The sequence below is a fragment of the Oncorhynchus masou genome, chromosome 29 (genome assembly GCF_036934945.1).
Source record: "Oncorhynchus masou masou isolate Uvic2021 chromosome 29, UVic_Omas_1.1, whole genome shotgun sequence".
NCBI classification, from domain to species: Eukaryota; Metazoa; Chordata; class Actinopteri; order Salmoniformes; family Salmonidae; genus Oncorhynchus; species Oncorhynchus masou.
The window spans coordinates 5,303,549-5,329,339 of record NC_088240.1 but is presented as its reverse complement, the minus strand read 5'-3'; the positions used below and the strand labels follow the sequence as shown (position 1 = coordinate 5,329,339).

Below are 25,791 nucleotides of genomic sequence, written 5' to 3'. Positions count from 1 at the left end.
GCCGCATGTTATGGGTATGCTTGTTATCGACAAGGATGTATTTATCTTTTTAAATTGTGGAGGCATTTTGAAACATTCATCCTGTTTGCAACAAGACATAAGACTGAAAAAATAATGTGTCGTCCTGAATACAAAGTGTTGTTTGGGGAGAATCCAATACAACACATTACTGAGCACCACTCTCCATATTTTCAAGCATAGTGGTGGCTGCATCATGTTATGGGTATGCTTGTAATCAGTACTTGGGGTGTTTTTCAAGATTAAAAAAAATGGAATGGAGTCAAGCACCAAGAGGAAAATCTGGTTCAGTCTCGTTGCCAGCAGAAACTGAGAGAATTTATTCATCTTTCTGGAGGACAATAAGCTAAAACATAAGGCCATATCTACACTGGAGTTGTTTACCAAGAAGACAGTGAATGTCCCTGAGTGGACGAGTTACAGTTTTGACTTAAATCTACTTGAAAATCTATGGCAAGACCATCAATAGTCCATGGGAAAGGAGAGAGAGAGAGAGAGAGAGAGAGAGAGAGAGAGAGTATCTCTCACATCAATAGTCCATGGGAATGGAGAGAGAGAGAGAGAGAGAGAGAGAGAGAGAGAGAGTGTATCTCTCCACATCAATAGTCCATGGGAAAGGAGAGAGAGAGAGAGAGTATCTCTCACATCAATAGTCCATGGGTAAGGAGAGAGACCTTGAGTGTGGGATGTGGGGGAGCATATATATGTGTGTGTGTGTGTGAGAGACGGGCCAACCCCTGACTCCACTTTTATCAACACTGTGCAAAAATGCTATGCATTGGCCTCATTGTGATATCCCTGAGCATTTTTGTTGTTTGTTTTTTAGCTCGCCGGCAACTGAGAGGCGCCTGTATCTTCGTAGTGACTGGGTGTATTGATACACCATCCAAAGTGTAATTAATAACTTCACCAGGCTCAAAGGGATATTCAATGTCTGCTTTTTTATTTTTTATTTTTTACCCATCTACCAATAGGAACTCTTCTTTGCGAATCACAGAAAGAACTCAGTCACTGCTTGACTGAGGGACCTTCGAGATCATTTATATGTGTACAGAGATGAGGTAGTCATTCAAACATCATGCTATAAACTATTATTGCACACAGAGTGAATCCATGCAACTTATTACGTGACTTGTTTTAAGCACATTTTTAATCCTGAACTTATTTAGGTTCCTTGCCATAACAAAAGGGGTTGAATACTTATTGACTCAATGGGGCGGCAGTGGTAGCCTAGTGGTTAGAGCGTTGGACTAGTAACCGAAAGGTTGCAGAGTTCTGTCAGTGTGTGGATAGAGTTCTGTCAGTGTGTAGATAGAGTTCTCTCAGTGTGTGGATAGAGTTCTGTCAGTGTGTGGATAGAGTTCTGTCAGTGTGTAGATAGAGTTCTCTCTCAGTGTGTGGATAGAGTTCTGTCAGTGTGTAGATAGAGATCTGTCAGTGAGTGGATAGAGTTCTGTCAGTGTGTGGATAGAGTTCTGTCAGTGTGTGGATAGAGTTCTGTCAGTGTGTGGATAGAGTTCTGTCAGTGTGTGGATAGAGTTCTGTCAGTGTGTGGATAGAGTTCTGTCAGTGTGTGGATAGAGTTCTGTCAGTGTGTGGATAGAGTTCTCTCAGTGTGTGGATAGAGTTCTGTCAGTGTGTGGATAGAGTTCTGTCAGTGTGTGTGGATAGAGTTTTGTCAGTGTGTGGATAGAGTTCTGTCAGTGTGTGGATAGAGTTCTGTCAGTGTGTGGATAGAGTTCTGTCAGTGTGTGGATAGAGTTCTGTCAGTGTGTGGATAGAGTTCGAGGGGCGAGAAGACATTGGTGTAGCTTGATACTTGACACCTGAAGATCTCTCAGTGTGTGGATAGAGTTCTGTCAGGAGAGTTAAAATGGATAGAGTTCTGTCAGTGTGTGGATAGAGTTCTCCTCAGTGTGTGGATAGAGTTCTGTCAGTGTGTGGATAGAGATTTTCTGTCAGTGTGTGTGATAGAGTTCTGTCAGTGTGTGGATAGAGTTCTGTCAGTGTGTGGATAGAGTTTTGTCAGTGTGTGGATAGAGTTCTGTCAGTGTGTGGATGGAAGTTCTGTCAGTGTGTGGATAGAGTTCTGTCAGTGTGTGGATAGAGTTCTGTCAGTGTGTGTGGATAGAGTTCTGTCAGTGTGTGGATAGCTAGTTCTGTCAGTGTGTGGATAGTTCTGTCAGCTTGTGTGGATAGAGTTCTGTCAGTGTGTGGATAGACATTTTCACTCCACAATAACAGTGGATAGAGTTCTGTCAGTGTGTGGATAGAGTTCTGTCAGTGTGTGTGGATAGAGTTCTGTCAGTGTGTGGATAGAGTTCTGTCAGTCTTGTGGATAGAGTTCTGTCATGTTTGTGGATAGAGTTCTGTCAGTGTGTGTGGATAGAGTTCTGTCAGTGTGTGGATAGAGTTCTGTCAGTGTGTGTGGATAGAGTTCTGTCAGTGTGTGGATAGAGTTCTGTCAGTGTGTGGATAGAGTTCTGTCAGTGTGTGTGATAGAGTTCTGTCAGTGTGTGGATAGAGTTCTGTCAGTGTGTGGATAGAGTTCTGTCAGTGTGTGGATAGAGTTCTGCTCAGTGTTGGATAGAGTTCTGTCAGTGTGTGGATAGAGTTCTGTCAGTGTGTGGATAGAGTTCTGTCAGTGTGTGGATAGAGTTCTGTCAGTGTGTGGATAGAGTTCTGTCAGTGTGTGGATAGAGTTCTGTCAGTGTGTGGATAGAGTTCTGTCAGTGTGTGGATAGAGTTCTGTCAGTGTGTGGATAGAGTTCTGTCAGTGTGTGGATAGAGTTCTGTCAGTGTGGATAGAGTTCTGTCAGTGTGTGGATAGAGTTCTGTCATGGTGTGTGGATAGAGTTCTCTCAGTGTGTGGATAGAGTTCTGTCAGTGTGTGGATAGAGTTCTCTCAGTGTGTGGATAGAGTTCTGTCAGTGTGTGGATAGAGTTCTGTCAGTGTGTGTGGATAGAGTTCTGTCAGTGTGTGGATAGAGTTCTGTCAGTGTGTGGATAGAGTTCTGTCAGTGTGTGGATAGAGTTCTGTCAGTGTGTGTGGATAGAGTTCTGTCAGTGTGTGTGGTGGATATAGTTCTGTCAGTGTGTGGATAGAGTTAGAAGAATGGAAGCAGTGTAGGTAGTCGGTAGGTAGCCATCTGTTAGCTGTTCAACGGTCTTATGGCGTGGGGTAGAAGCTGTCTTGGAGCCTGTTGATCCAAGACCCGATGCTTCATTACTACTTGCCGAACAGTAGCAGAGAATGGCTTGGGAATTATTGGGAAATACCAGACCTTGGTCTGACACCGCCTGGTATTGAAAACGAGGGGCGAGAGAGACATTGGTGTAGCTTGATACTTGACACCTGAAGATCCCTCTGAGGAGAATAAAATAAAAAGAGAATAGAGTGTTGTAACAGGATGACGATTATTCCTCCTCCACCAAACTTTACAGTTGGTTGGCACTAACTGCATTCGGGCACTATGCTTCGGGCAGGAGCGTTCTACTGGCATCTGCCAAACTCAGATTCGTCCGTCGGACTGCCAGATGGTGAAGTGTGATTAATCACTCCAGAGCAAGAGTTTTCACTGCTCCAGGGTTGAATAGCGGCCAGCTTTACACCCCTCCAGACGACTTTTGATCTTCCGCATGGTGATCTTAGGATTTTGTGAGGCTGCTCGGCCATGGAAACCCATTTCACGAGGCTCCCGACAAAAACAGTCCTTGTGCTGACGTTGCTTCCAGAAGCAGTTCGGAACTCGGTATCGAGTGTTGTAAACCAAGGACATTTTATATGCTACGTGCTTCAGTTGTTGGTCCTGTTCTGTGAGCTTGTGTGGCCTATCACTTCGCGGCTGAGCCTTTGTTGCTCCTAGACATTTTCACTCCACAATAACAGTACAGTTGACCGGGGGGCAGCTCTAGCAGGACAGAAATTTGACAAACTGACTTGCTGGAGAGGTGGCATCCAATGACGGTGCCACGTTGAAAGTCACTGAGCTCTTCAATAAGGCCATTCTACTGTCAATGTTTGTCTATGGAGATTGCATGGCTGTGTACTCAATTGTATATCCCTGTCAGGAAAAGGGTGTGACTGAAATAGCTGAATTCACTCATTTGAAGGGGTACAATATCACCTCTGCTGCTTCCTCCAACACTGAGGCGTGTGATGTTGCTCTTCTTTTGCTAGCTGCATGCTGTGAATTGACGATTGTGCGATCCAAGTCCTTGCAAAGGTTTTCTTCTCTTCCCTTTCAGACTGTGGTATCAGCCTCCACATGACTCAGAATCAGAGACAGAATGGACACTTTTATGCTCGTTTATCGTTAGATGTTTTCAGCTGTTCCACTGAATAAGCCAAGGACTGCTTTCGGCTGTTGAGGTTGTTCTATCATTCGTAAACTCCTGATCCTATTGTTTTATATTCTACAGCGTATCCACTTAGTGATGCCTCCATTTCAGCGAATTGAGATGTCGTTGATAAGTAAGTTGAGAGGGCGAGTCCACTTGGCTTGGGCTGGATAGTCTGTGTGTTGCCGGGGTTTTTAATAATGGCCAATAAAACCAAGCGCTAAATGAAAGTCTATTGGTTGGGTCATTCATCAGCACGTATGTGATTAATGGAGCATGGGCCGCACATGAAACACACACACACACACACACACACACACACACACACACACACACACACACACTCTGCACCGGTACCCCCTGTATATAGCCTCCACATTGACTCTGTACCGGTACCCCCTGTATATAGCCTCCACATTGACTCTGTACCGGTACCCCCTGTATATAGCCTCCACATTGACTCTGTACCGGTACCCCCTGTATATAGTCTCCACATTGACTCTGTACCGTAATACCCTGTATATAGTCTCCACATTGAGTCTGTACCGTAATACCCTGTATATAGCCTCCACATTGACTCTGTACCGTAATACCCTGTATATAGCCTCCACATTGACTCTGTACCGTAATTCCCTGTATATAGCCTCCACATTGACTCTGTACCGTAATACCCTGTATATAGCCTCCACATTGACTCTGTACCGTAATACCCTGTATATAGCCTCCACATTGACTCTGTACAGTAATTCCCTGTATATAGCCTCGCTACTGTTATTTTACTGCTGCTCTTTAACTATTTTTTATTTTTTACTTATTTATATTTTACCCAACATTTATTTTTCTTATAACTGCATTGTTGGTTAAGGGGCTTGTAAGTAACCATTTCACTGTAAGGTCTACCTACACCTGTTGAATTCGACACATGTGACAATTAAACACGTGATTTGATTTGACACAGTGTATTTCTTTGCTGCTCCTTGTGTTCATGTCCTCAGGCCAAAGTCATCACTGGTGATCTCTCTCTCTCTGAATTTCATTTCAATTTCTATTGAAGTCTCACTGGTACAAACAGAATATTATCTCTGGTTGCTTGTATGTTGTTCCCCTTTATTCAATTCAATTCAATTGAAGGGGCTTAATTGGGAAACATATGTTAACTTTGGCCCCAAAAAAATTGCAAGTAGATAATGAACAAAAGTGAAATAAACAATAAATAATTACAATTTTTTTTTCAATCGCTAACACACTAAAACGACATGCACAGCACAATTATTTAAACTGACACACAGAGAGCAAAACCTCTTCTCAAGTCTCCAAAAGTCTAAACACATTTTCTGCTTTACACACATTTTGCAATTCGAAATGGCATGTTTTAAATGCACTGCACACGGTTCTCTGCATAACACACAACAATCTGACATGAAGTCACATGTTGGCCATTTCAAAACACTGCCATTCAAAATGACACTACATGAGCTAATCGGCAAATACATGTGCCACCTGGCCAAACACCTCAATGGTTAATTCTTACCACTTCAATCAGGAAGTAAGCACTATGAAAAGACCACAGGTGAGCACCTTTTGTTTTACAACAACAATGGAAGCCGTTGCAGAGAGAGGAAGAGGAAGGGTGAGAATGAGAGGTGGAGGAAGAGTGAGATGTATGGGTAGAGCTGGTAGAGGAGTGCATGGCCAAAGAAGACAACAACTTTCAAATCAGAGTTGATCATGTCATCAACCATGGGTGGACAATGCGAGAGACTGGACAGAGAGTGAAATCAGAGCAACCTTAGTCGATCACGTCATCAACTATGGGCTGACAATGTGAGAGGCTGGACAGAGAGCGCAGCCCAACTTGAGCCGTTTTACTGTCGCCTGTGTCCTCTGGACATTGAGACTGGAGTACAGGTATGTCACCAACATTTCTTTCACACTATGTAGTACACCCCATGTCATAGTGTATCAGTTGGGTGACACCTGTTTACTTCATGAATGGTTGATGTCATACACTAACTGCACACATTTCCTGTAGAATTGACTCTACTGTGGTGGAAATATCTTTAGGCTGCATTGTCCAAGCCCTATTTTTATTTTTTTTCTGAAGGACTGAGATCGCGACCATGGTGGATGAAGGGGCCACAACCACGGTGGAGGAAGGGGCCACAACCACGGTGGAGGAAGGGGCCACGACCACGGTGGAGGAAGAGGCCACAACCATGGTGGAGGAAGGGGCCACAACCATGGTGGAGGAAGGGGCCACAACCATGGTGGAGGAAGGGGCCACAACTACGGTGGAGGAAGGGGCCACAACTACGGTGGAGGAAGGGGCCACAACTACGGTGGAGGAAGGGGCCACAACCATGGTGGAGGAAGGGGCCACAACCATGGTGGAGGAAGGGGCCACAACCATGGTGGAGGAAGGGGCCACAACCATGGTGGACGAAGGGGCCACAACCATGGTGGAGGAAGGGGCCACAACCATGGTGGAGGAAGGGGCCACAACCATGGTGGAGGAAGGGGCCACAACCATGGTGGAGGAAGGGGCCACGACCACGGTGGAGGAAGGGTTCACAACCATGGTGGAGGAAGGGGCCACGACCACAGTGGAGGAAGGGGCCACAACCACGGTGGAGGAAGAGGCCACAACCACGGTGGAGGAAGGGGCCACAACCACGGTGGAGGAAGGGGCCAAAACCATGGTGGAGGAAGCGGCCACGACCACGGTGGAGGAAGGGGCCACAACCACGGTGGAGGAAGGGGCCACAACCACAGTGGAGGAAGGGGCCACAACCACAGTGGAGGAAGGGGCCACAACCATGGTGGAGGAAGGGGCCACAGCCATGGTGGAGGAAGGGGCCACAACCATGGTGGAGGAAGGGGCCACAACCATGGTGGAGGAAGGGGCCACAACCATGGTGGAGGAAGGGGCCACAACCATGGTGGAGGAAGGGGCCACAACCACGGTGGAGGAAGGGGCCATGACCACGGTGGAGGAAGGGGCCACAACCATGGTGGAGGAAGGGGCCACATGTTCACCGGGATACAGGAAGCTAACATTGTAAACTTGGTTCTGGAAAATAATGAAATCAGATTACGAGAAATCATCCAAGACAACACCATATTCAACAACATTCAATGAGTCAGTCTGTCCACATTGGCTCGCATTCTCACGCGAAACCAAATTAGAATGAAACTACTTTATAATGTGCCGTTTGAGAGAAACTCTCAAAGAAACCAAGATGTCAGATGTCAGCTGCCATCTCCAATACGCATGGTGTCCTCCACCCCATTATAGATGTTCCTGGCCAACGTGGTGGGAACATCACAATGTGCGCTGCCATCTCCAATACGCATGGTGTCCTCCACCCCATTATAGATGTTCCTGGCCAACGTGGTGGGAACATCACAATGTGCGCTGCCATCTCCAATACGCATGGTGTTCTCCACCCCATTATAGATGTTCCTGGCCAACGTGGTGGGAACATCACAATGTCCGCTGCCATCTCCAATACGCATGGTGTTCTCCACCCCATTATAGATGTTCCTGGCCAACGTGGTGGGAACATCACAATGTGCGCTGCCATCTCCAATACGCATGGTGTTCTCCACCCCATTATAGATGTTCCTGGCCAACGTGGTGGGAACATCACAATGTGCGCTGCCATCTCCAGTACGCATGGTGTCCTCCACCGTCACGCCAACCTTGGACCATACAACACAGCCCATATTCTCACATTTCTGGCCAGACTCCAGAACATTCTCATACCACCAGAGCGTATGAATGATGCAGATCATCAAAGAACCCGGGTACGTTGTAGTATGGGACAACGTTGTAGTATGGGACAACGTGAGCTCTCATCGTGCAAGGGAAGATATAGCCTGTGATGTGGATGAGGCGTTGTGGCCAGACCCAGCTGTGCGGCAAGATGCTGCCTAATTATTTTTCTTGCCTTTTTTTATGCTATTTTCTCTTTCAGTTGACTGTTATTTTGTGAGCATATTTTTGTTAAGTCCAATGTAAATATATCTGCTGTGCATATGTTGCACTGACTTGTTTGGTGAAAAATAAAATGTTTCAACGGCATGTGCGTGCATTTGCAAATATTTCTGTGCATCTGAAGAATTTTCTAGAATTTGAATTATTTTAGTATTATGGCAAAGCATACTAAAGATGAGAGTGCTTTTCATTATGCCCAGTGTGTAGTTGGTTAGACAACAATCTGGTAATATGTATGAATTGTGTGCCATTTCGTGCTCACGTTTGATTTTGATAATGCTATATGTAGTTTTGGTTGCAGTGCTTTATTTTGCAGTTTGGGTGTGTGGTTTTGTGAATTGTGTTAAGTATTTCGATAAAACCAGCCCAGTTTGCAAAAGTGTGTTTTAGCAATTGGGAAAAACTGTAACAAGTAAACATTACATTCACAAAAGTACAAAAGAATAAAGACATTTCAAATCTCATTATGTCTATTTACGATGTTGTAATGACGTGCAAATTGTTCCAGTCAAAAGGGGAAATAAATAAACATAATTATGGGTTGTAATTACAATGGTGTTTGTTCTTCACTGGTTGCCCTTTTCTTGTGGCAATAGGTCACATTTTGCTGCTGTTATTGTACAATGTGGTGTTTCACCCAATAGATTTGGGAGTTTATCAAAATTTGATTTGTTTTTTGAATTCTTTGTGTGTTTGTGTAATCTGAGGGAAATATGTTTCTCTAATATGGTCATACATTGGGCATGAGGTTAGGAAGTACAGCTCAGTTTCCACCTCATTTTGTGGGCAGTGAGCACATAGCCTGTCTTCTCTTGAGAGCCATGTCTGCCTACGGCGGCCTTTCTCAATAGCAAGGCTATGCTCACCGAGTCTGTACATAGTCAGAGCTTTCCTTAAGTTTAGGTCAGTCACAGTGGTCAGGTATTCTGACACTGTGTACTCTCTGTTTAGTGTCAAAGAGCATTCAAGTTTGCTTTGTTTCTTTGTTAATTCTTTCCAATGTGTCAAGTAATTATGTTTTTGTTTTCTCATGATTTGCTTGGGTCTTATTGTGCTGCTGTCCTGTTTGTGTTTGTGAACAGGACCAGCTTGATTAGGGGACTCTTCTCCAGGTTCATCTCTCTGTAGGTGATGGCTTTGTTATGGAATGTTTGGGAATCGCTTCCTTTTATGTGGTTGTAGAATTTAACGTCTCTTTTCTGGATTTTGATAATTAGTGGGTATCAGCCTAATTCTGCTCTGCATGCATTATTTGGTGTTCTACGTTGTACATGGAGGATATTTTTGCAGAATTCAAAGTCTCAATTTGGTGTTTGTCCCATTTTGTGAAGTCTTGGTTGGTGAGCGGACCCCAGACCTCACAACCATAAAGGGCAATGGGCTCTATGACTGATTCAAGTATTTTTAGCCAAATCCTAATTGGTATGTTGAAATGTATGTTCCTTTTGATGGCAAAGAATGCCTTTCTTGCCTTGTCTCTCAGATCGTTCACAGCTTTGTGGAAGTTACCTGTGGCGCTGATGTTTAGGCCAAGGTATGTATAGTTTTTTGTGTGCTCTAGGGCAACAGTGTCTAGATGGAATTTGTATTTGTGGTCCTGGTGACTGGAACTTTTTTGGAACACCATTATTTTGGTCTTACTGAGATTTACTGTCAGGGCCCAGGTCTGACAGAATCTGTGCATAAGATCTAGGTGCTGCTGTAGGCCCTCCTTGGTTAGTGACAGAAGCACCAGATCATCAGCAAACAGCAGACATTTGACTTTGGATTCTAGCAGGGGGAGGCCGGGTGCTGCAGACTTTTCTAGTGCCCGCGCCAATTCGTTGATATATATGTTGAAGAGGGTGGGGCTTAAGCTGCATCCCTGTCTAACCCCACGACCCTGTGTGAAGAAATGTGTGTGTTTTTTTGCCAATTATACCCAACACTTGTTGTTTGTGTACATGGATTTTATAATGTCGTATGTTTTACCCCCAACACCACTTTCCATCAGTTTGTATAGCAGACCCTCATGCCAAATTGAGTCGAAGGCTTTTTTGAAATCAACAAAGCATGAGAAGACTTTGCCTTTGTTTTGTTTGGTTGTCAATTAGGGTGTGCAGGGTGAATACATGGTCTGTTGTACGGTAATTTGGTAAAAAGCCAATTTGACATTTGCTCAGTACATTGTTTTCATTGAGGAAGTGTACGAGTCTGCTGTTAATGATAATGCAGTTGATTGTCCTAAGGTTACTGTTGACACATATTCCACGGTAGTTATTGGGGTCAAATTTGTCTCCACTTTTGTGGATTGGGGTGATCAGTCCTTAAATCCAAATATTGGGGAAGATGCCAGAGCTAAGGATGATGTTAAAGAGTTTTAGTATAGCCAATTGGAATTTGTTGTCTGTATATTTGATCATTTCATTGAGGATACCATCAACACCACAGGCCTTTTTGGGTTGGAGGGTTTTTATTTTGTCCTGTAACTCATTCAATGTAATTGGAGAATCCAGTGGGTTCTGGTAGTCTTTAATAGTTGATTCTAAGATCTGTATTTGCTCTTTATTCTTTGTTATAGAGCCAAAAAGATTGGAGAAGTGGTTTACCCATACATCTCCATTTTGGATAGATAATTCTTTGTGTTGTTGTTTGTTTAGTGTTTTCCAATTTTCCCAGAAGTGGTTAGAGTCTATGGATTCTTCAATTACATTGAGCTGATTTCTGACATGCTGTTCCTTCTTTTTCCGTAGTGTATTTCTGTATTGTTTTAGTGATTCACCATAGTGAAGGCGTAGACTCAGGTTTTCCGGGTCTCTATGTTTTTGGTTGGACAGGTTTCTCAATTTCTTTCTTAGATTTTTGCATTCTTCATCAAACCATTTGTCATTATTGTTAATTTTCTTCGGTTTTCTATTTGAGTTTTTTAGATTTGATAGGGAAGCTGAGAGGTTAAATACACTGATTTTCTACTGCCAAGTTTACACCTTCACTATTACAGTGGAGCGTTTTACCCAGGAAATTGTCTAAAGGGGATTGAATTTGTTGTTGCCGAAGTGTTTTTTGGTAGGTTTCCAAACTGCATTCCTTCCATCTGTTGCATGTCTTAATGTTACTCAGTTCCTTTGGCTTTGATGCTTCATGATTGAGTATTGCTCTGTTCAAGTAGACTGTGATTTTGCTGTGGTCTGATAGGGGTGTCAGTGGGCTGACTGTGAACGCTCTGAGAGACTCTGGGTTGAGGTCAGTGATAAAGTAGTCTACAGTACTACTGCCAAGAGATGAGCTGTCTCTATCTCTGTCTCTGTCTCTGTGTCTGTCTCTCTCTCTCTCTCTCTCTCTCTCTCTCTCTCTCTGTCTCTGTCTCTCTCTCTGTCTCTGTCTCTGTGTCTGCGTCTCTCTGTCTCCATCTCTGTCTCTGTCTCTCTCTCTCTCTGTCTCTATCTCTGTGTCTGCGTCTCTCTCTCTCTCTCTGTCTCTATCTCTGTTTCTCTCTGTCTCTCTCTCTCTGTCTCTATCTCTGTCTCTGTCTATCTTTCTGTCTCTCTCTCTGTCTCTATCTCTGTCTCTGTCTCTGTCTCTGTCTCTGTCTCTCTCTCTGTCTCTATCTCTGTGTCTGCATCTCTCTCTCTCTCTCTCTCTCTCTGTCTCTCTCTCTGTCTCTATCTCTGTTTCTCTCTCTCTGTTTCTCTCTGTCTCTATCTCTGTCTCTCTCTCTGTCTCAATCTCTGTCTCTATCTCTGTCTCTCTCTCTCTGTCTCTATCTCTGTGTCTGTCGTCTGTCTCTCTGTGTCTCTCTGTCTCTATCTCTGTGTCTCTCTCGGTCTATCTCTCTCTCTCTCTGTCTCTATCTCTGTGTCTGCTTCTCTCTGTCTCTGTGTTTCTGTCTCTGTATCTCTCAATTCTGTATCTCTCAATTCAATTGCATTTAAATTCAAGGTATGGTGATTATTGACATGGGGAACATATGTTTACATTGCCATTGTAAGTGAAATAGATAATACACAAAAGTGAAATAAACAATACATGTTTTTACAATAAACACAAACGTTCCAAAAACATAAAGACATTTCAAATAGTTATACTAACGTATACTGTAGCAAGCTGTCTGGGTCTCCTGGGAGGTCAGTAAGTAACATGTAGATTATATATAGATTATATAATTTATATAGATTATGGCCAGTGCTGGTATGATTATTAGTATAGATTCTGTGCAGTGACTATATTATCAGTATAGAATCTGGGCAGGGACTGTAGACCCCTGGGCAGTGGATTTCAGCACCACTTCTAGTGGACAGCGCCCGCGCAGATTTTAACTTCTGTCTAAATTTCCTGTGGAAAGAGCCACTGAATATTTCAGCACCATGGAGAGAACCTTAGTGTGGATTCTCTTGCTGTTAATCCATTCTAGAAGCCCCTTCTTTCTTTATATTTTCTGATCTGTCATGGATCTTCATATTTTATTTGATCTTTATTTGACCTGTCATGTCAATAAAGAACAACGTCTCATTTACAATGACGCGGACCTTGTGCTCCTGGAATCATTGCTCCTATTTCAGACTATGTTTAGGTGTCTATTTGTCTGTGTGTGTGTCTGTGTCTATTTGTCTGTGTGTGTGTGCCTGTGTCTATTTGTCTGTGTGTGTGCCTGTGTTTATTTGTCCGTGTGTGTGCCTGTGTTTATTTGTCTGTGTGTGTGCCTGTGTTTATTTGTCCGTGTGTGTGCCTGTGTTTATTTGTCTGTGTGTGTGCCTGTGTTTATTTGTCTGTGTGTGTGCCTGTGTTTATTTGTCCGTGTGTGTGCCTGTGTCTATTTGTCTGTGTGTGTGCCTGTGTTTATTTGTCCGTGTGTGTGCCTGTGTCTATTTGTCTGTGTGTGTGCCTGTGTTTATTTGTCCGTGTGTGTGCCTGTGTCTATTTGTCTGTGTGTGTGCCTGTGTTTATTTGTCTGTGTGTGTGCCTGTGCATTTTTTGTCTCTGATGACTAGTCTACTATAATGAAGTACGTTGACTTGAAAAAGAAAGGTTTCCTGCATACAGATTCCTACTCAATAACACCTTTTATATACTTTGAAACTGTGTATTGAACGTGAATGTTAATGTTGTTGTTTGTTTTCCATTCCAGACGGTACGCCATGGCTTCCCCTACCAGCCCACCTGCCTGGCATTCGACCCCGTCCAGAAGATCCTGGCCATCGGCTCCAGAACAGGAGGCATACGGATGTATCCTTTGCTCTACTCTTTTTAGCCCTCTCTTCATCCCTCCTCTCCTCCGCTGTTGTCATGGCTGTCATATCGCGGAGTCAAACCTGTCTGTTTGCCAGATTGTGATCCCAGGAGGCAACTGATCCTTCCCAGGTAGGAGTTTATACTTTCATATAGCCAGCGTCATCAGAGCGAGACAGAGAGACAGAGAGAGTCTGTCTGTGTCTGTACTGAGAACACCTCTCTTCCTCTCTCTTTCTTGTCCCTGTCCCTAGCTGTCGGGCTCTTCCTCTGTCTCCCTTTTTCTCTCTGGACTTTCAGCAGATGCTTTGATAAAACGCTGACTGGCTCAGATTTCTGTTTGATGGAGAGGAGTCCCATGACTGAATGATCATTAGCATTGAGAGGCTAAGCACACGTATCACAGCTCTCATGTGACCCGTCACCCAGTCCATCCTTCTATTCCATTCTTTTCCCCCTCTTTCTTTGTTTCTCTCTCGTTATGTCTCTCATTCTCCCTCCCTCTTGTTCTCTATCTTCTCTTTATTCCATTTTTTCTATCCCCTCTCTCTCCTTCTCCCTCATCCTTCTTTTCTACTTGTCATTTGAAAGTGTCCAGGTATAGACTAGGGTATGTATTCCCAAACTGGGGTACGCACAATGCCGTCGGGGGTACGCCAAATATAAATGCTATTCACATATTTTTTTTTCTAAAATAAATTACTATACATTTGGGTAAGGCTTTCTTCTCACCTGAGTACCCCCGAGTACTCTCATGTCACTGCTTGCATCAGTTACCCGATATGGAATGGATTTCCTGTGTAGTACTCTGTGTTTCCCAAGGTCTGTTCTGAACTTGGGGACTGTGAAGAGACCCCTGGTGGTATGTCTTGTTGGGTATGTATGGGTGTCTTGGGTAGCTGTGTGCTAATCATTTGAATAAACATCCTGGTATTTTTCAAAATGTCAATGCTTCTCACAAAGACAAGTAGTGATGCAGTTAATCTTCTCCTCTACTTTGAACCAGTAGAGATTGACACGATCGTCTCTGTGTACATTTAAGGGCCAGCCGTGTTGCCCTGTTCTGGGTCAAATGTTTGTGGCACTCGAACATATGACTGGGCGGTAGTCCAAGTGCAACCAAACTAGGCCCTGTAGTTCTTGTTTTGTTGGTAACCTTGTAAAGGATGCAGAGCAGCGTTTTATTTTTTAAAATACGTCTCCTAATCTTAGCTACTGTTGCATGTGTTTCGACCATGACAGTTTACAATCCACCAAGCAGCTTTTAGTCATCTCACTTTGCTCATTTTCCACATTATTCGTTACAAGATTTAGTTGAGGTTTAGGGTTTAGTGAATGATTTGTTCCAGTACAATGCTTTTAGTTCTTGAAATATGTAGGACCAGCGTATTACTTGGCACCCGTTCTAAAACTGACTGCAGCTCTTTGTTAAGTGTTGCAGTGATTTATCTTGCTGTGGCCGCTGACGTGTATAATGTTGAGTCATCGTCATAGTTACAGTGCATTCCGAGCCCTTCCCCCTTTTTTTCCAGATCTTGTTACGTTACCGCCTTGTTCTAAAATGAATTACATGTATATTTTTCCTAATCAATCTACACACAATACCCCATAATGACAAAGTGAAAACTGTTTTTTTTAGTAATGTTTGCAAATGTATTTAAAAAAATAAAATAAAAAAGTCAAATACCTTATTTATGTAAGTATTCAGACCCTTTACTATGAGATTCAAAATTGAGTTCAGGTGCATCCTGTTTCCATTGATACTCCTTGAGATATTTCTACAACTTGATTGGATAAACCTGTTTATATAAGGTCCCACAGTGCATGTCAGAGCAAAAACCAAGCCACGAGGTTGAAGGAATTGTCCCTAGCGCTCCGAGACAGGATTGTGTCGAGGCACAGATCTGGGGAAGGGTACCAAAACATTTCTGCAGTTTTGAAGGTCCTGAAGAACACAGTGGCTTCCATCATTCTTAAATGGAAGAAGTTTAAAACCATCAAGACTCCTCCTAGAACTGGCCACCAGGCCAAACTGAGTAATTGAGGAAGAAGGGTCATGGTTAGGGAAGTGACCAAGAACCTGATGGTCACTCTGACAGAGCTCCGGAGTTCCTCTGTGGAGATGAGAGAACTGTCCAGAAGAACAACCATCTCTGCAGCACTCCACCAATCAGGTATTTATGGTAGAGTGGCCAGATGGAAGCAACTCCTCAGTTAAAGACACATGACAGCCAGCTTGGAGTTTGCCAAAAGGCACCTAAAGGTTTCTCAGAGCATGACTAACAAGATTCTCTGGTCTGAATGAACCAAGATTGAACTTTTCGGCATTACTGCCAAGTGTTACATCTGGAGGGAGGAAACCACTCACCATCTCTACGGTGAAGCATGGTGGAGTCAGCATCATGCTGTGGTGATGTGTTTCAGCGGCAGAGACTTGGAGATTAGTTAGGATCGAGGGAAAGAATAACAGAGCAAAGTACAGAGAGATCCTTGATAAAATCCCGCTCCAGAGCGGTGTTAACCTCAGACTACGTTTTTCCAGCTGCAGACTAAGATCTATAATGTCATAAGCTGAAGTCTAACAAAATAACTCCCACAAGCTTCTTCTTACCAGTTTTTAATTCAGCCAATCATCAGTCATTTGTGTAAGTGCTGTACATGTTGAGTGCCCCTCCTTATACACCAGTTGACGTTTTTTTTTTATTGTGAAATAGCATTTTATCTGGTCAGGGCATGGCTTTCAATCAGCCTTTCTGTATCTCTATTCATTCAATCTCTCTGATCCTGTGTTTTCTTCTGCCTGCTAACTTGACAGTCTGTCTCTGTTTCTCTGTGTGTATCAGTCTCTGGTGTGCGCGCTCATTTGTATCAGTTTGTCTCTTTAACATTGCTGTTAACGCCATACTGGATGTGAAACAGAATGGCTTTTCAATAAAGGTCAGGTAATGAATCCTCCCTCATCCAAAAAACACACCAACCTGCCCACAACGACCGCTCTCATGACAGAAGGCCCTGGCATGAGAGCTGGTCAATGCTGGGCTGGATGGACAATATGCTAGCAGAATAGGTAGATTGGTATCGAAGCAGATGTCTACCACGCCGGAAAGAATGAGCTTCCCCGAAAAAAAAAGGTTACAGTCGACAAAGATAAATTTTCCAAGCGTAGCTAGCACTGCAGGGTGGGGCATCATAAAGAAAGTCATAGTCTCAGGCTGTAATTGCTGCCAAAGATGCCCACCAACATCCTGTTATTACTTCAACAAAGTCATGTTGAAATAGCGTAGTCTGTTGTTCCCATTGTAAAACCAACATCATGTTATTATATACCATTGTTTACAGGCTCACCAACATCATGTTATTATACAGCGTACCATTGTTTTTGCCCACCTTTGTCATGTTATTATACCAGCGTACCATTGTTTACAGGTAGATTGATGTTAGGGGGTACCATTGAGGCCTACCAACATCATGTTATTATAATCCATGTTTACAGCCCCACCAACATCATGTTATTATACCAGCGTACCATTGTTTACAGGCTCACCAACATGCAGCGTACCATTGTTTACAGGCTCACCAACATGTGTTATTATACCAGCGTACCATTGTTTACAGGTCACCAACATCCTGTTATTATCCATTGTTTACAGGCTCACCAACATCCTGTTATTATAAGTCAGGCTCACCAACATCCTGTTATTATACCAGATACCATTGTTTACAGGCTCACCAACATTGTTATTATCCTCATTGTTTACAGGCCTACCAACATCCTGTTATTATACCAGCATACCATTGTTTACAGGCTCACCAACATGTTATTATACCAGCGTACCATTTTTACAACCAACATCCTGTTATTATACCAGCCTACCATTGTTTACAGGCCCACCAACATCTGTTATTATACCAGGAATTGTTTACAGGCCTACCAACATCATGTTATTATACCCTACCATTGTTTACATTACCAACATCCTGTTATTATACCAGCGTACCATTGTTTAAGGCTCACCAACATCATGTTATTAAATTACCATTGTTTCAGGCCTACCAACATCCTTTATTATACCAGCATACCATTGTTTACAGGCTCACCAACATCCTGTTATTATACCACATTGTTTACAGGCCTACCAACATCCTGTTATTAACCAGGTGTTGTTTACTTTACCAACATCATGTTATTATACCAGCTACAGGCCCACCAACATCATGTTATTAAGCGTACCATTGTTTACATCAACATCATGTTATTATACCAGCGTACCATTGTTTACTGCCTACCAACATCCTGTTATTATACCAGTACCATTGTTTACAGGCCAACCAACATCATTTGTATAAGTGCTGTGCCCATTGTTTACATCATGTTGTACCATTGTTTACAGGCCTACCAACATCCTGTTATTATACCAGCGTACCATTGTTTACAGGCTCACCAACATCATGTTTTATTGCCCACCAACATCATGTACCAGCGTACCATTGTTTACAGGCTCACCAACATCATGTTATTATACCAGCGTACCATTTTTACAGGCCCACCAACATCATGTTATTATCAGGGCATGGCCCACCAACATCATGTTATTATACCAGTACCATTGTTTACAGGCCCACCAACATCATGTTATTATACCAGCGTACCATTGTTTACAGGCCCACCAACATCATGTTATTATCCTGTACCATTGTTTACAGGCCCACCAACATCATGTTATTATACCTGCTACCATTGTTTACAGGCCCACCAACATCCTGTTATTATACCAGTCATTGTTTACAGGCCCACCAACATCATGTTATTATACCAGTGTACCATTGTTTACAGGCCCACCAACATCATGTTATTATCGTACCATTGTTTACAGGCCCACCAACATCCTGTTATTATGCGTACCATTGTTTACAGGCCCACCAACATCATGTTATTATACCAGCGTACCATTGTTTACAGGCCCACCAACATCATGTTATTATACCAGTGTACCATTGTTTACAGGTGTGTACCATTGTTTACAGGCCCACCAACATCATGTTATTATGTACCATTGTTTACAGGCCTACCAACATGTGTTATTATGTACCATTGTTTACAGTGTGTGTGCGTACCATTGTTTACAGGCCCACCAACATCGTGTTATTATACCAGTACCATTGTCAACATCCTTATAACCATTGTTTTGCTGTTATTTATACCATTGTTTACAGGCCACCAACATCATGTTATTATACCTGGATGTTTACAGGCCCACCAACATCATGTTATTATACCAGGTACCATTGTTTACAGGCCCACCAACATCCTGTTATTATAAGGTCAGGTACCAACATCCTGTTATTATACCATCCATTGTTCTGCCCACCAACATCTGTTATTATACCAGCGACCATTGTTTACACTACCAACATCTGTTATTATCATCCATTGTTTACAACCAACATCATGTTATTATACCAGCGTACCATTGTTTACAGGCCACCAACATCCTGTTATTATACCAGCGTCATCATTGTTTACATGACCAACATCATGTTATTATACCACGTACCAGAGCCTACCAACATCATGTTATTATACCAGCGTACCATTGTTTACAGGCCTTGGTTATTATACCAGCGTAGCTGTTTACATGTCAACATCCTGGGCATTGTTTGCCTACCAACATGTTATTATACCAGCGTACCAATATGCCACCAACATCATGTTATTATACCAGCGTACCATTGTTTACCAACATTGTTATTATACCAGCGTACCATTGTTTACAGGCCTACCAACATCATGTTATTATACCATGTCATTGTTTACCAACGCCATCCTGTTATTATACCAGCGTACCATTGTTTACAGGCCTACCAACAATGTTATTAGTACCATTGTTTACAGGCCTACCAACATCATGTTATTATCTCATTGTTTACAGGCCTACCAACATCCTGTTATTATACCAGGTACCATTGTTTACAGGCCCACCAACATTGTTATTATACCAGTGTACCATTGTTTACAGGCCTACCAACATCGTGTTATTATACCAGCGTACCATTGTTTACAGGCCCACCAACATCATGTTATTATACCAGCGTACCATTGTTTACAGGCCTACCAACATCATGTTATTATACCAGGACCATTGTTTACAGGCTCTACAACATCATGTTATTATACCAGCGTACCATTGAGGCCCACCAACATCCTGTTATTATACCATTGCAGGCCTACCAACATCCTGTTATTATACCAGCGTACCATTGTTTACAGGCCCACCAACATCCTGTTATTATACCAGCGTACCATTGTTTACAGGCCCACCAACATCCTGTTATTATACCAGCGCATTCATTGTTTACAGGGTTATTATACCAGTGTACCATTGTTTACAGGCCCACCAACATCATGTTATTATACCAGTACCATTGTTTACAGGCCCACCAACATTGTTATTATACCAGCGTACCATTGTTTACAGGTCAGTCTGTTATTTCCTAGGTACCATTGTTTTGCACCAACATCATGTTATTATAGCGTACCATTGGTCACCAACATCCTGTTTTATACCAGCGTACTATGCTCACCAACATCCTGTTATTATACCAGCGTACCATTGTTTACAGGCCCACCAACATCATGTTATTATACCAGCGTACCATTGTTTACAGGCCCACCAACATCGTGTTATTATACCAGCGTTATTATACCAGCGTACCATTGTTTACATGCCCACCAACATCATGTTATTATACCAGCGTACCATTGTTTACAGGCCACCAACATCCTGTTATTATACCAGCGTACCATTGTTTACAGGCCCACCAACATCATGTTATTATACCAGTTTACGTACCATTGTTTACAGGTACCATTGTTTACAGGCCTACCAACATCCTGTTATTATACCAGCGTACCATTGTTTACAGGCCTACCAACATCATGTTATTATACCAGCCCACCAACATCGTACCATTGTTTACAGGCCCACCAACATCCTGTTATTATACCAGCCCACCAACATCATGTTATTATACCATTGTTTACAGGCCCACCAACATCCATTGTTATTATACCAGCGTACCATTGTTTACAGGCCCACCAACATCATGTTATTATACCAGCGTACCATTGTTTACATGCCCACCAACATCATGTTATTATACCAGCGTACCATTGTTTACAGGCCCACCAACATCCTGTTATTATACCAACATCCTGTTATTATACCGTACCATTGTTTACAGGCTCACCAACATCATGTTATTATACCAGCGTACCATTGTTTACAGGCCCACCAACATCATGTTATTATACCAGCGTACCATTGTTTACATGCCCACCAACATCCTGTTATTATACCAGCGTACCATTGTTTACAGGCCCACCAACATCCTGTTATTATACCAGCGTACCATTGTTTACAGGCTCACCAACATCATGTTATTATACCAGCGTACCATTGTTTACAGGCTCACCAACATCATGTTATTATACCAGCGTACCATTGTTTACATGCCTACCAACATCATGTTATTATACCAGCGTACCATTGTTTACAGGCCCACCAACATTGTTATTATTACCATTGTTTACAGGCCCACCAACATCATGTTATTATACCAGCGTACCATTGTTTACAGGCCCACCAACATCATGTTATTATACCAGCGTACCATTGTTTACAGGCCCACCAACATCCTGTTATTATACCAGCGTACCATTGTTTACAGGCCAACATCCAACATCATTGTTTACAGGCCCACCAACATGTTATTATACCAGCGTACCATTGTTTACAGGCCCACCAACATCCTGTTATTATACAGTACCATTGCAGGCCCACCAACATCATGTTATTATACCAGTACCAGTACCATTGTTTACAGTACCATTGCTCACCAACATCATGTTATTATACCAGCGTACCATTGTTTACAGGCTCACCAACATCATGTTATTATACCCGTACCATTGTTTACAGGCCTACCAACATTGTTTACAGGCATTGTTTCACCAACATCATGTTATTATACCAGCGTACCATTGTTTACAGGCTCACCAACATCATGTTATTATACCAGAGTACCATTGTTTACAGGCCCACCAACATCATGTTATTATACCAGCGTACCATTGTTTACAGGCCCACCAACATCCTGTTATTATCACCAACAGGCCCACCAACCTGTTATTATACCAGCGTACCATTGTTTACAGGCCTCACCAACATCCTGTTATTATACCAGTACCATTGTACCCATTGTTTACAGGCTCACCAACATCCTGTTATTATACCAGCATTGTACCATTGTTTACAGGCCCACCAACATCATGTTATTATACCAGCGTACCATTGTTTACAGGCCCACCAACATCATGTTATTATACCAGCGTACCATTGTTTACATGCCTACCAACATCATGTTATTATACCAGCGTACCATTGTTTACAGCCCACCAACATCCTGTTATTATACCATACCATTGTTTACAGGCTCACCAACATCATGTTATTATACCAGCGTACCATTGTTTACAGGCCACCAACATCATGTTATTATACCAGCGTACCATTGTTTACATGCCCACCAACATCATGTTATTATACCAGCGTACCATTGTTTACAGGCCCACCAACATCATGTTATTATACCAGCGTACCATTGTTTACAGGCCCACCAACATCATGTTATTATACCAGCGTACCATTGTTTACAGGCTCAGCAACATCATGTTATTATACCAGCGTACCATTGTTTACAGGCCCACCAACATCATGTTATTATACGTACCATTGTTTACGTACCATTGTTTACAGGCTCACCAACATCATGTTATTATACCAGCGTACCATTGTTTACAGGCTCACCAACATCCTGTTATTATACCAGCGTACCATTGTTTACAGCCCCACCAACATCATGTTATTATACCAGCGTACCATTGTTTACAGGCTCACCAACATCCTGTTATTATACCAGCGTACCATTGTTTACAGCCCCACCAACATCATGTTATTATACCAGCGTACCATTGTTTACATGCCCACCATTGTTTACAGGCTCACACCAACATCATGTTATTATACCAGCGTACCATTGTTTACAGGCCCACCAACATCATGTTATTATACCATTGTTTACAGCCCACCAACATCATGTTATTATACCAGCGTACCATTGTTTACAGGCCCACCAACATCATGTTATTATACCAGCGTACCATTGTTTACAGGCTCACCAACATCATGTTATTATACCAGCGTACCATTGTTTACAGGCCTCACCAACATCATGTTATTATACCAGCGTACCATTGTTTACAGGCTCACCAACATCATGTTATTATACCAGCGTACCATTGTTTACAGGCCTACCAACATCATGTTATTATACCAGCGTACCATTGTTTACAGGCTCACCAACATCATGTTATTATACCAGCGTACCATTGTTTACAGGCTCACCAACATCATGTTATTATACCAACATCCTGTTATTATACCAGCGTACCATTGTTTACAGGCTCACCAACATCATGTTATTATACCAGCGTACCATTGTACCATTGTTTACATTGCCCACCAACATCATGTTATTATACCAGCGTACCATTGTTTACAGGCCTACCAACATCCTGTTATTATACCAGCGTACCATTGTTTACATGCCCACCAACATCATGTTATTATACCAGCGTACCATTGTTTACAGGCCCACCAACATCATGTTATTATACCAGCGTATCCCATTGTTTACAGGCTCACCAACATCATGTTATTATACCAGCGTACCATTGTTTACAGGCCCACCAACATCCTGTTATTATACCAGCGTACCATTGTTTACAGGCCCACCAACATCCTGTTATTATACCAGCGTACCATTGTTTACAGGCCCACCAACATCATGTTATTATACCAGCGTACCATTGTTTACAGGCCCACCAACATCATGTTATTATACCAGCGTACCATTGTTTACAGGCCCACCAACATCATGTTATTATACCAGCGTACCATTGTTTACAGGCCCACCAACATCCTGTTATTATACCAGCGTACCATTGTTTACAGGCCCACCAACATCATGTTATTATACCAGCGTACCATTGTTTACAGGCCCACCAACATCCTGTTATTATACCAGCGTACCATTGTTTACAGGCTCACCAACATCATGTTATTATACCAGCGTACCATTGTTTACAGGCCCACCAACATCATGTTATTATACCAGCGTACCATTGTTTACATGCCCACCAACATCCTGTTATTATACCAGCGTACCATTGTTTACAGGCCCACCAACATCATGTTATTATACCAGCGTACCATTGTTTACAGGCCCACCAACATCATGTTATTATACCAGCGTACCATTGTTTACAGGCCTACCAACATCATGTTATTATACCAGCGTACCATTGTTTACAGGCCCACCAACATCCTGTTATTATACCAGCGTACCATTGTTTACAGCCCCACCAACATCATGTTATTATACCAGCGTACCATTGTTTACAGGCTCACCAACATCCTGTTATTATACCAGCGTACCATTGTTTACATGCCCACCAACATCATGTTATTATACCAGCGTACCATTGTTTACAGGCCCACCAACATCCTGTTTCTGTTGGGGACTCATGTATTCTACACCTGCATTGCTTGCTGTTTGGGGATTTATGCTGGGTTTCTTACAGCACTACACACAGACTTCAGTTCTTCAGACTTCAGTTCTTCAGACTTCAGTTCTTCAGACTACAGTTCTTCAGACTACAGTTCTTCAGACTTCAGTTCTTCAGACTACAGTTCTTCAGACTACAGTTCTTCAGACTTCAGTTCTTCAGACTTCAGTTCTTCAGACTTTCAGTTCTTCAGACTTCAGTTCTTCAGACTTCAGTTCTTCAGATTTCAGTTCTTCAGAGTTCTTTCAGTTCTTCAGAGTTCTTTCAGTTCTTTACAGTTCTTCAGACTACAGTTCTTCAGATTTCAGTTCTTCAGACTTCAGTTCTTCAGACTTCAGTTCTTCAGACTTCAGTTCTTCAGACTTCAGTTCTTCAGACTTCAGTTCTTCAGACTTCAGTTCTTCAGACTTCAGTTCTTCAGACTTCAGTTCTTCAGATTTCAGTTCTTCAGATTTCAGTTCTTCAGACTTCAGTTCTTCAGACTTCAGTTCTTCAGACTTCAGTTCTTCAGACTTCAGTTCTTCAGATTTCAGTTCTTCAGACTTCAGTTCTTCAGACTTCAGTTCTTCAGACTTCAGTTCGTCTGGAGACGTGTTGAACTGCAGCCAAGGGGTCCATATGTTATGTGCTTGAAATTGTCACGCCTCGGTCATTGTATTTGGTGTTTTCGTTATATATTTGGTTAGACCAGGGTGTGACATGGGTTTATTGTATTGTATTTTCGTATGGGGGTTTGTAGTGTTTGGGATTGTAGTTGATTAGGGGTGTGTGTGTGTGTGTTAAATAGGGTTGGCTGCCTGAGGCGGTTCTCAATCAGAGTCAGGTGATTCTCGTTGTCGCTGATTGGGAACCGTATTTAGGTTGCCTGGGTTTCGCTTTGTATTTCGTGGGTGATTGTTCCTGTCTCTGTGTAGTGTGCACCAGTCAGGCTGTAATAGGTTTCACGTTCTGTTTGTTGTTTTTGTATTTATTAGTTATTTGTGTATAGTTTGTTCGTTTGTCTTTCTATAAACATGAGTAACCTACACGCTGCATTTCGGTCCGACTCTCCGTCAACAAAAGAAGAACGCCGTTACAGAAATACTGTCCGCTTGCAGAGCAGTGTCAAAGATGACACATTACACAAGCACTCACATTTTCTCAAGAGACGCTGAAAGAAAGAAATTATGTATTATATTATATTTCTCCACTCCTGTTCTCTAGACAAAATGAACAATGGTTATATTATTTTACTGCAAAAATAATATAACCATAATTCTGCAGGAGTTAATATTGTATTAAACTATATTATGTGAGAGGTTACAGGGATACAGTCAGTGTCTGTATTTCAGTTACTGCTCCTTTTAAATGAGGAATATGATATGTGTTCATGGACACAGGGATAGTCTTGAGTTGGACATCAAAGGGGCATGTCAACAGGTTATCCCAATAAGACTGTAATAGTGGCCATTGATAAAACTGTCATTACACTAATAGAGGCTAGTAAAATCATCTAATTTAATCAAGCTGCTAATGGGTTGGTGGGCATGAACATTTACGTGTG

The 25,791-nt window shown here is 42.5% G+C and overlaps 1 protein-coding gene across 1 annotated transcript in view; it reads left to right on the top strand.

Annotated features, from left to right (window-relative positions):
- LOC135518878 (syntaxin-binding protein 5-like) overlaps window positions 1-25,791 on the top strand; it is a 184,831-nt gene that overhangs the window by 15,246 nt on the left and 143,794 nt on the right. Inside the window, exon 2 of the mRNA XM_064943832.1 lies at window positions 13,461-13,558. Coding sequence (XP_064799904.1) covers window positions 13,461-13,558 — 98 coding nt within the window. The remainder of the gene's footprint in view (window positions 1-13,460; window positions 13,559-25,791) is intronic.